The 11,926-nt window shown below is 37.7% G+C and overlaps 1 protein-coding gene across 1 annotated transcript in view; it reads left to right on the forward strand.

Moving 5' to 3' along the window:
• Positions 1-11,926, forward strand: part of ZNHIT6 (zinc finger HIT-type containing 6) — a 55,307-nt gene that overhangs the window by 40,833 nt on the left and 2,548 nt on the right. Inside the window, exon 10 of the mRNA XM_044672834.1 lies at positions 6,704-6,828. Coding sequence (XP_044528769.1) covers positions 6,704-6,828 — 125 coding nt within the window. The remainder of the gene's footprint in view (positions 1-6,703; positions 6,829-11,926) is intronic.

Genomic DNA, 11,926 nt, shown 5'->3' on the forward strand with positions numbered 1-11,926 from the left:
ATTCCTAGGGGTTGTTTGTCTTTTTAGGGTTTCGTGTAGAGGGTGATCTATGTCTATTTTGCCCTCTTGTTGAAGAACATCAGGGCAGTTTTGTTGGACAATTTCTTGTAGTATGGAGTCCAAATTTCTATTGATTTCTGCTTTTTCAGGAAGACCAGTGATTCTCAAAATGTCTCTTCTACACCTGTTTTCTTGATCTGTCAATTTCTTAGTGAGATATTTCATGTTTCCTTCTATTTTATTAGTCTTTTGACTTTGCTTTATTTGTTCTTGCTGTCTTGAGAGATCATTGGCTTCTGCTTACCCAGGTCTGGTCTTGTTTTGGTTTTCTTTTTCTGTCTGTTCTATCTGGCTCTTCATGGCTTCTAGTTGGTCATTTTTGGTCTTCAATTTGCTTATCATTTCATTTGATTTCTGAACCTCAATTTCCAGTTGTGAAATTCTGCCTTTTAAATTATTATTTTCTTTGTGAACTATTTCCCTCTTTTCTTGCCATATCTCTTCCATCTTTCTCATGATCTCAGATTTGAACTCTTTAAGAGCTTGTGACCAATTTTCATTTTTTTGGACAGTTTTGGATATGATTATTTGTTTGTTCTCCTCTGCTGTTTGCTCTGTTGTCTGGATTTTTTTCTGTGTAAAAGTTGTTGACCGTAAAAGATTTCTTCTTGATCTTTCACTTTGGTGATTCTTATGCATGGCTTGCCATTATTATTATTTCTTTCTCAGTCAGAAGTCTGGGATAGGCAGGCAGGCTCACTGCCTATCGAGCTGTGGAGCAGTTTTCGTCTGAGTCACAGCGCCGTGCGCCCTCTTAGCTTTATCCTCACACCCAGTCAGTCTGTGCTCTTTAGGCTCCTGAGGTCTCAGATCTAGTTGTTCTCAGGGTCAAGCCTCCTGGTAGTCCCCTTGCTTGCTCCTCTGCCTGAGACTCCTTTAACAGTCTCAGGGCGCTGCTTCTACAGTCATGCATCCCTCTGCACTGGATCCCCACCCAAGGTTCCCACTTGCACTCAAGGTCCGAGTCCACGTCCGTGTCTGTGCTCAGGGTGTGTGTTCAAATTCCAAGTTCTTTAGCCTCTTGGGGTCTTAAGTCTTACTGCTCTCAGGAGCAGGCCATGGTGATCCCAGGTAGCTGCCAAGAACTTAATGCCCCAAACTTGCTCTAACTCTTGTGTGCTGGCTTTGGCACTAGAGGTGGGGGGAGGTGGGTGAAGGGGTTGCTCATCTCGCGTTTTAGTGAGAGCTATTTCACCCCTTTATAGCATGAAAATATCACAATACCACATACCTTCAATGCTGTGCCCTGTTGTGGGGTCCCTTTGTCTGGTTTTGGTTTTTATGTCCTCTTAAAGAGTCCTATATGTGTGGGTAGGAGAGGTTAAGCAGCTGCTTCTACTCTGCCGCCATCTTAACCTGGAAGCCCCTCCATGTTTTCTTAAAAATTAACCTATTTGTCATTTTTTATAGCACAGTAGAATTCCACCCCATCATATGCCACACCTTGTTCAGCCATTCCCCAATTGATGGGCATTCCCTCAATTTCTATTTCTTTGCTGCCACAAAGAGAGCTGCTATAAAATAACAAAAGGGCAAAATGATAAATGTTAGATATTATAGAAAAATGAGGACACTAATATAATGCTGGTGGGACTGTGAAATGATTCAACCATTTCAGAGAGCAATCTGGAATGATGTCCAAAATATCATTATTAGGGTTATCACCTAAGGTTTTGAGAGAAGGAAAAGAAACCTGTAAGTTCTAAAATATGTATAGCAGCTCCCTTTGTAGTAGCAAAGAACTGGGAACTTTTAAAAAAGTATTTCAGTAACTATTTCAATATAATTGATCAGGCTTTTGTAAGCCTGTATATTTTACTTAATGCTTTCAGTAACATTTTCTGAGAAGGAATCAATAGGCTTCATCAGACTGCCAAATGGGGTCCATAACACAAGCCCCTTCTAGAGCCGATGAATTCCTCTGATGCAGATAACACTGTGCTGTTTGTGTCCTGCCAAAAAACATTACACAACCTCCTAAATGAGATATCTAGAATAATTCAAAAGATTTTAGTTGAACTATCAATACAGAAAAAATAAGTGGATTAAGAATGCCAATGGTCCAAAGTTGTACAATGGGATGGATGACATGCAGAGTTGGTTGGTCAATACCTCTATCTTAAACAGATGCTTCCAGTAGACTGAACTGCCTAGATCATGGTTCCCAAACTTTTTTGGCCTATCGCCCCCTTTCCAGAAAAAATATTACTTAGCCCCCTGGAAATTAATTTTTTTTAATTTTAATAGCAATTAATAGGAAAGATAAATGCACCTGTGGCCATCACCGCTCCCCTGGATTGTGGCAGCACCTACCAGGGGGCAGGAGCGCTTACTTTGGGAATCACTGACATAGAAGAAATCAAGCTAGGTGGATTTAATTTATTTGGGAAACCCATCCGTACTTAAGAATCGCCACCTTCTTGCTAAAATAAAGGTCCATTTTTTAAACCCACTATTCCTCCATTGATTTTGTGTGGCTGTAAATCATGTAATCCCACAGTATCCAAAGATTCAGAGTTGTGAGTCACCCAGAGAGCAGTGAAGGAGTAGGTGATCATTCTAAAGAGCCCTGCAGTATGTCCCAAAAGCAATTGTTACGCACAAGCAGCAACATAGAGGAAATCATCCTAGAGGGAGAGGGTTATGAAATGAAAATTAGTTGGGCCAGGCAAGTAGCAAGATTGGTGTACTGTATTAATGTCATATAGAATGTCTAGGAGAAAAATCTCCAGGTAGTTAAACCAGCAGAGGTTTTATAGGAACATCTGGACAAGAATACTCAGTTATATGACTGGGTTAAAATTTTCATACTTAGAGAAAGTACTCCTATTTAAGTACAGATTTATCAAGTATTAAGGAAGCAGTAAAGAACAAGCTTAAGAATGAGTAAAGATAAGAGAAAATAATGTACTAATGGGCTAAGAACCCCTAATAAACATTTTTGAAAGAAATTGTGGTGACAGACTTAGAAACAGCAGGTCCTGGATTCAAATGTGGCCTCAGACACTTCATAGTCATGTGACCAGGGGCAAGTTACTTAACCCCAATTGCTAGCTCATACTGCTCTTATGCCTTGGAACCAATACCTAGTATCCATTCTAAGACAGAAAGAAATCATGGAGAAATGGCCTCAGCATTTCAGTATTCATCAGATTACATTCTTACAACAACTATTTTATATCTCTAATGGCCTTTTCACATTGCAGAACGAAATTTTTTTATATCTTTTGTAAAACTGTTGAACTCATCACATAAAGCAAGATTCAGATATCTCCACTCTTGGAAAGTTTATATTAAGAGCTACAATAGGAGGAAAAACTTTTCCCAATAAAACCTTGATCCACCAAGAAAGCTATGAAGATAAACTTAACCCTAGGTATTACAGGAACTACAAATAAAATAGAAATGACAAAATACAAATCAGATTTTAAAAAATTTAATGGAATACAAGTGATGGATTAAGGGAGCATTTAACTCAACTCAAAGACGAGGTCTGTTTCTAATAGTAATGGGACTTTGTGAGTTCCAAAAATTTGTCACATAGAAATATTTGGACAAAACTTTTAAAACACCAGTTGTTATATTAGTGGGGGAAAATGAATTGGACTTATTACATCTGCATTTATGTATTTTATTTTGTTTTGATTTAATACTAAAGTTGAAGGACTTTATTCTTCTTTTAGACTGAATATCCTTTTTAAAGTGCCTTCTCATAGCTGTATAACAACTTGGCTTTAAAATTCAATTTTTCCACTTCACTTATTTTCCTTTCAATCTTTTTCCTTGTTTATGTGACTTAGTACTTGATACATGTTCACCTAAAATAAAGAACAGTAAAATTGTGAATTTTGAACACTTTTCTTGCATTTGATTTAGGGGCATTATTCAGCTCAATAATGCTGTAGAAAGCCCGCTTTCAAAATTTTCTGTGTCTTTGGTATCTTTTTATTGATCCCATTAAAGGTAATAAGAGGAAAGATTAAAAATTCAGTTGTACCCTTTTAAATGCTAGTAATTTTACTCCTGGTTCTAACTTGAGAAACGTGACTACAAAGAATGAAATGTTAAGTACAGTATTTAGTAGGTTAATATCTTGCTGTTCTAGCATTTTTCCCCATAAATTAATTTAGTGGAAGGAGAGACCAACTTTAGAGGCCATACAGTTTAACCACCACATTGTACATACAAGTAAATTAAGGTACAGAGTTGTTTTTCTATGGACTTAAACTTAAGAATGTTTAGATTTAACCTAACCCATGGAATTGTGAGGAATGAGTAGTTTCAGGAGAGTGCGAGAATGAGATAAAATTGGACTGATGCATAAGCTTTTACAGTCATTGTAAAAATTTGGATGAGCAGTGGAGATGAGGAGGGAATGATTGGATTTTGTAAATTAGAATCAGTTCAGTTAGATAACTTGACTACATTCAGTTTAGCATACATTTATTAAATACTTACTCTGTTCCAAGGCCTCTCTAAGGTGCCAAGGATGCAAAGGCAAAATAGTCCCTGACTTCAAGGAACTTAATTCCATAAGGGGAGTCATGTATGCTAATAAGGAATATAAAGTGTGTACAAAGCTTATAGATAGCAATTTCCAGTACCATAACCAGTAGGTGTAAGGATTGGGGGAAGGGTCTTAGATAGGTTTTCTCTAGGAACTGGCATTTGAGCTGGGCTTTGAAGGAAGCTCAGTATCTGGGTCTGGGGTTCCTAAGCCACTTTCATTTACCTCATCCTGGTCAGACTCTTTGAAGAGTTCTCCTGTGAGTTCTGTTAGCCCCAGAGAACAGAACCAGGGAATAAGAGGTGGACATTTCAAAGGCATAGATTTAAATTAGGGAAGTATTTCCTAATATTGAGTATTGTGCAAAAGCAGGAAGAATTGCCTCAAGAGGGGATAGGTTTCCCCTCCTTGAAAACCTTCCAGCAGAGAAACTAGATGACATTTGAAAGGATTCATTTCAGGGTGTGGGTTTAATTAGATGACTAAAATAATTTTATTTTATTCATTTGCCCTGCTAAAACCTACTACCTTCAATCAAGCCCACAATAAGTGTAGGGAATTTAAATATATATGACTAGAAAAAGGATGTAGCAGAGATAACTTCAGAGGACAAAGCATTTTTGAAACGTCTTTTTAAATTATTATTATTGAGCCATTCAAATTGAAAAACTAGTCAACAAATTTCAGGATTCAAGGTCATCTCCTGTGATTTGATCATGTAATTATTGCTAATGTACAGATACTTTACACTGTTAGGTTCCTTGCTGGACATCATAAAAGTGATCCATCTAAATCATGAGTCAAAAGAAGTCCTGATGTGACATTTGGATTGCTTTAGTATTATGGTGATGTGTTAAATTTTTAAAAAAATATTTCTAAAGCGTTGCTATAAAACAACTGCAGTTATAGAGCTTCACCAAAGCTAAACCAGCTTAGCTTCTCAGCACACAACTAAAACTGCAAATATATGTTTTATTGACCAAGTTAGCACATTAAGTACACTAACCTTAAGCATAGTGAATATACTGAAGCTCGTGTATGATTTTATCTTATACAGAGATATTTTCCAAGAGCAGGTCATAATTATTTTTGGTTGAAGGAAACTTGAAACCAGATATTTTCATGATGCTTTAAAAGAGGAAGATAAATTACTGTTGTTTTCATTTTAATTCTCAATTCCCCTTACATGCAGCTCTTGTGTGTCCTTGATAGGTTTCCTTTGTTGAACAAATTGCATAATTTACTGTTTAATCACATGTTAATGGTGAAATAACTGTACTTTTCTTCATCTTTAATGTGTTAATTGTCATTATGTAAAAAAAGAAACACTTAGTAAATGGAAAATCCTAACTGTTTTTTTTTTAAGCCTTACCTTATAAGAACCAATACTGTGTATTGTTTCCAAGGCATCTGAGGCGTCTGAGGCTTGATTTGATCCCTGGGCCTCCCATCTGTAGGCTTACCTCTCAATCTATAGAGTCACCTTCCTGCCCCCTATTTTTTTAATACATTAAAATTCTGTAAGGTCAACTCTTTTTTTTTTTTTTTTTTTTTACTGTTTGTGGGAAACACCCTTTTCTCTACCAGCTTCAGCCTTTGTATAGTTGTAATTAACTTTATATTCTATATTCTAGATATTCTTATGTATTTTCTGTAGATATTCATATGTATTCTTTTCCCCCTTACATCATAAGCTCCTGGTGAATAAAGATTGTTTCATTCTTCCTACTTCTGTCTCCAGCATCTAGTGTCTTATACCTAGTAGATGCTGAATAAAATACTTGTTGACTGAATAAAAGAGATAGCCAGAGGGCAAGGTCTTCTCTTGCTGCAGGCTGGAAGGAAAGTACTTACTTCCATTTTGCCTTTGTGGCAAATGGTCAGGATTGGCATTAGTTCATTTGAGTTCAGAGTTAATATGTCATAGATAAATGGAAATACAGAATAAAGAAGGCATCAGTGAAAATAACTCCAAATGAGGTGAAAAGATAAGTTCTTTCTCACTATGTGATCATTGTTCTATTTACTCCCATTTTTTAAAGAAAGAAATGAAATAAAATCTGTTCTTGTGTTTTTGCTTTTTTTTATTCCCAAGTACTTGTTTTTCTAATCTTAATTTTAATGATTTTTTTAAAGGTATTATGAACTGGATCCTTGTAAAAGTCTCATAGACAATTTGAAAGACAAAGTGGTGATTGAGTACCCAACATTACATGTGATATTGAAAGGATCTAAGAATGACATGGTAATCCTTGGCCAAGGTAGGTAGAAATTAACATTTGAGTGTTAATGCTTTACTTATACAATGCCACTAAATAAATAGTAATTAAGAATACACCCATATTAATGATAGGAAAAAGGTTGGTGGTGGGGGTTGGGGGGGAGGGATGGACATTTACCCTTTAATTGTCAGTAATTATTTCCAGAAAAAAATCTGCTCTGGTTTAGTGAATATTCTGTTCTCTAGCTTTTAGCCTCTTGCTTTCCTTCTCTACGTTGTCTAGAGCAGTGCGGTAGTAAAACAGGTCCTTTCATTTCTTCAATGTAAATATTTTCTTACTTTTATTTACTTAATTTAATCTATTGATGAACTTATTACTAAATGATGATAGAGGAGAATCAGTCACTAACAGAAGTTTCTTTTATTGCTTATTATTCTTGTAAAGTGGCATTTTTTTTCCCCTAGTTATGTCAGTTCACAAGACTGAACATTAGAGAAAAAGGTGTGGTGATTTCTACATTCCTGTCAAAAATTAGTGGCCCACTTAAATGTACGTGGTTCTCGTTTTAGCTTGTCATTTACCTAATAGTAGATTGACTAGATTATGGCTAATTTGAAGACCAGTAGAGAATTCCTCTGCTTTTATCAAGTGATGAACCATATTATGATTTTTCTGACAAGGCAACATAGATCAGAGATATTCTATTGTGCAAGGATGTGACTATACTGATTTGATTTTTATTTTTAAATACATATGTAGCCTTTTCAAGTAGAAAATGCTTGATAAATTAAGAATTGGATAAGTTACAGAAGAATGGGATTTAGACCTAGAAAGGACCTTTTAAGGTCACAGTATTATTTTTATAATGATATACCTAAGTTTCTTTGTTGTTAGTCAAGTGAGTCAGCATCATGCAGTGGCATAAAAGCATTTTATTTGCTATTTTTGGACCTAAAAAGCACTGTTTAAAGTACAAAGCAAATGAATAAAAACAAGATTCTTTCTGTAAAGAAACATGCTTTGCCTTGTGATTTAGGCTGTGCATATTTTGAAGGGCTTTTTAAATGAGCAAATTTAATGTTCTCAAATGTGAGAAGCTGTCATCTAAAATTGACTTGTCCATACTTGGTTGATATCCCCTAACTGTACGTAGTTAATGATGTAACAACCTACATTTGAATGCATGTAGTACTAATACTAGTAGTGCTGATGGTTTTTGTTCCCCATCACACACACAAACTAATAATAATAGGAAAAAGTATTCTGGTTAGCCACGCCTGAAACATCTTTTGAGAAATCGGGCTTAAAATCTTTATGAACAACATTTTCCCTCTCCTTCCGCCTTGATTTGGGGTCTGCAGAGAGGATGGCCACCCACCCCCACCCCCCAGAACCTGGAGCCTCTGACAGCCGAGCTCAGGCATATCCTCCAAGAAGGGCCTCAGCCCTCACCACATCGCCTCCCTCCTGGCATTTCCTTGGATCTCTATAGCATGTCTGTGTGCTGTGTTCTCTCTTAACCTCTCTCGTCTTGGCCTTTGATTGACTGTGGTCACTGGTGCTTTTAATAAGTTTATTGAAATGTCTGAGTTGGTGGCTATAGTTCGTATTAGGCCCTAGTCCCGCCGGGTCCTCTGTGCTCCTCCCCATTCTCTCCTAACTAAACCTGATGACTTTCTCCTGGTCCTCAGCTGTCTTTGCAGCTCCACTTTTGATTGGTTGATTTCATCTTTAGGACTTGCATTCTGAAAATATTTCCTTTTTGACACTTAAGTGGATCTGTGTACCTACCTCCCAGTGTTGTAAGAATCAATCGAGGTAATATCTGTAAAGCCCTTAGCACAGTGCATGGTGCATAGTAGGTGCTTAATAAAAACTTGTTCCCCTTCCTTATCTTTGACCCAGGCATTAATGCCTGCAATGTGGTTTACAACCCATTAGTACTTAATCTTTTGTCACTTTGTCCAAAGTTTCCTGTGAGGAAGTCTAAGAACCTTCCTCTAGACCCTTTAATGTTGTTTGGAAGAGGGCAGGAGAGACAATGGACCAGTCATCCTCTTTTTTCTGGTCATATAAAAGTTTAAATTAAGGTTTAGCTTCTGTGCCATACTCTGCCCACATATTAAATTAAGCTCAGAATTATTTTAAAAGGAAGCTTCAATAAAGCCTGTACAGAGTTCTGTAAGGCCTTTTTTGCTCCACATTGGCTTAATTTATTTTATCCAGGCTCACTGGATATCACTACAGATACAAATTTCAGTTATTAACCAAACTATTTTAACAAACTATAGAAAACTTAGTTATTTTACTCCACAAGCCTATCTAATTCTTCACATAAACAAAACATACAAACAACATTGGGCTTTGAGATATTAATTCTAACAAGGTTTTTCCTATAACAGAATTTGAATTAGTTATATTTTCCCTCCTGTTTGTGACACATCGTTTCTCTATTGAGTCAGTAGTAAAAGACGTGTCCTTAAAATGACCAAAACGTGGCAGGGTTTTAACTTGGAATAAACTCTTGAGATTTCTTAGTTATAAATTGCAGATCCCTGAATGCTATAGCCTTCTTATTTTGTACAATCTTACTTTGTGACTATATTATTTTATGTGCTCAAAATAAATCATAACTTTAGCTTTGAGTGACAAGTTTTATTTTTTAAGGTTATATAAAAATTTAATTTCTTTTATTAATATGCTTCACACTGTTCTTTCTAAATGTTGGTTTCACTGGAAGCTGTATAGCACCAGCCAGTGTAAACATGTCTGTGTAAATAAACACATGGCACACAGCTCCTTTTTTCACCTTGTTTAGGAATGCATATGAAAGTAGGGCTTCCTGTAAAAATGCAGAAATAAAGGTCTGCTTTAGGAGCATACTTGAAGTCTGTAAAGTCCAAGGTTGCCATCTTCTGATGTATATATAAAGTTTGATTGAACGATGGATACTATGCTTTTAAGTGTGGAAGGTTTTAAGGAATGCCAAAAATCTAGATGGTTTGATTCTTGTTTTGTCAGTGGTATATAAAAGCCCCAGAAATAATTGTGTCTTCTTCCCATATATATGTATCATTGTATGAGTTCTTAGAAACTTCTTTGTATACCCTTGGAACATGGGATTTTTGCCAGGGTGGTCTAGCTAATAGCTTAGATTTAGGAATTTGGGAGAACCAAAGATAGCATTTTCTTTGGAAAGGCTTTGGAATTCCTCCTCCTAACCTAAGACAAAATGTTAAATTGTTGGTCTTGAGTTTAAAGTACAAGGTGTCTCTTCATTTTGGCTCTAGCTACAGTGGCGTGGGGCAGGGGGCTGAAATGTGGTTCTGGGCTGGGATTCAGCAGTTTTCACACTTTGCTTCTGTTAAAATGTTTTTTATGGTCATAGATTGCCAAAACTTACTTTTGAAAAGTTTGCCTTCATTGATGGGAAAGTAGATAAATTTGGTTTGTTGTTGTTTTCTTTTAAATCTAGAAAAAAAATAGCTGCGTATTTTTTTTATTAGCACATTGATGAAGTTATGCTGATTACTTTTGTTTAAGTTAAAAAAAATCATAATATGGTGTTATGGTATCTTTCACTGGTCTGTCTTTGCCAAGCTTAAGACTGTTCAGCATATTAGTCTAAAGAAAGACCACACTTTTTACCCAAATCTGTTTTATATGAAAGCCTGGATTGTAACCTATAATGTCACTCTTTGAAGTAAGAGAATGAAAACAAAAGTAACTAAGGCAGCAGTGAAATGAATAAAAATCTTTACTTGAATTTGTAGAATCTTTGCAATTTGGGGTATATATATGGTATTTGCTTTTTTTTCCCCCCTTCAAAAAAATAACATTTTAGTGGAGCAGCTTGTATTCCAACCAATAGATGAAACTGATCAAATCAATGCCACTTTACAGTATAGCCTGTGATGGCAAATCTCTGGCACGGGGGCCAAAAGGGCACACGGAACCTCTCTGGGCACACCTGCAGTCGCCTGCCTGAGTTCTTTCCTAGAAAGTGGGAGGGACAAGGGGCTGGGCTGCTCCCCTCCCCCTCTCCACATTCCTCAAGACATTTGCAACCCCCCCCACCCCCCCACCCCAAGGCCAAGCAGAACATTAAGTATCTAAAGATTCTCACATTCCTTCTCTTCCCCCTGTTCTTATTTGTTTTTACTCATCCACCTGTAAAATGGTTTCAAGTCATTTACCATTCTGGTCACCCTTCCTGAATTCCTCCTCCACAGCCAGCCCAGGCTCCCAGGTACAGTGAGAGAAATGCTCAGCTTAGAGGAGTGATGGGCAGTGGGTTGGGGTCCAGATGCTGGGCCAGAGTCCCAGCCCTCCTACTCTGGTGGCCTCTGACCCGGAGGCACCCACCTACAAGGTACCAGAGTACCCCGAGTGCATGGAGCCCTGGACCTGGACTCAGGAAGACCTGACATGGACTGGCTGCATGACTGGACAAGTCATTTACCCCTGTTTGCCTGTTTCCTTCATTGTAAAATGTAGAGTAACAACACCAGGCTCTCGGGGTTCTTGTAAGGGTCAAATGATAACGTGGAGCACAGTGCCAGCCTCATCGGGGGTGCTATAAAAATGCTCATTCCCTTCCTTTCCCTTCCTACTTGGATGGTCTTGGTCCGGCCAGTCCTGCCAGGCCTCCTCATTCTCGGTGTGAAATGATCCCCGAGATCCTGGGCAGCTCTGCACTCCGAGGCCTCCCCAACTCTTCATGCAGCCCAAGAGAATGGACTGTGCCTCACCCTCCAGGCTACACCATCCGCTCTGCTTCTCTTTACTTTGTTTTTTCCTCCTGGGTCTCTCTCCCAGAGTCCAGTTGTTGGCTCTTTCCCTCCACAAATTGAAAGAGAAGGGGGGAGGGGCCCAAGTTGGGATGAGGTGAAAAATGGAATTCCTGAGGACTTCTGAGTCTGTCTATTAACCTTGAGGCAGGGATGGTTTTGTATTGCTTTTTATCCCCAGACAAATACCTTGTCTAATAAGTGTTTGCTGAATTGTTTGAATTGAATTGACTCCTAAGGCCACCATGTTTTGCTGATTCATTTGCTAAAATTTAAAGATTTTATTCTCTCTCTCTCTCTCTCTCTCTCTCTCTCTCTCTCTCTCTCTCTCCTGTCTCTTATACACA

Source organism: Gracilinanus agilis, chromosome 4 (genome assembly GCF_016433145.1).
Source record: "Gracilinanus agilis isolate LMUSP501 chromosome 4, AgileGrace, whole genome shotgun sequence".
NCBI classification, from domain to species: domain Eukaryota; kingdom Metazoa; phylum Chordata; class Mammalia; order Didelphimorphia; family Didelphidae; genus Gracilinanus; species Gracilinanus agilis.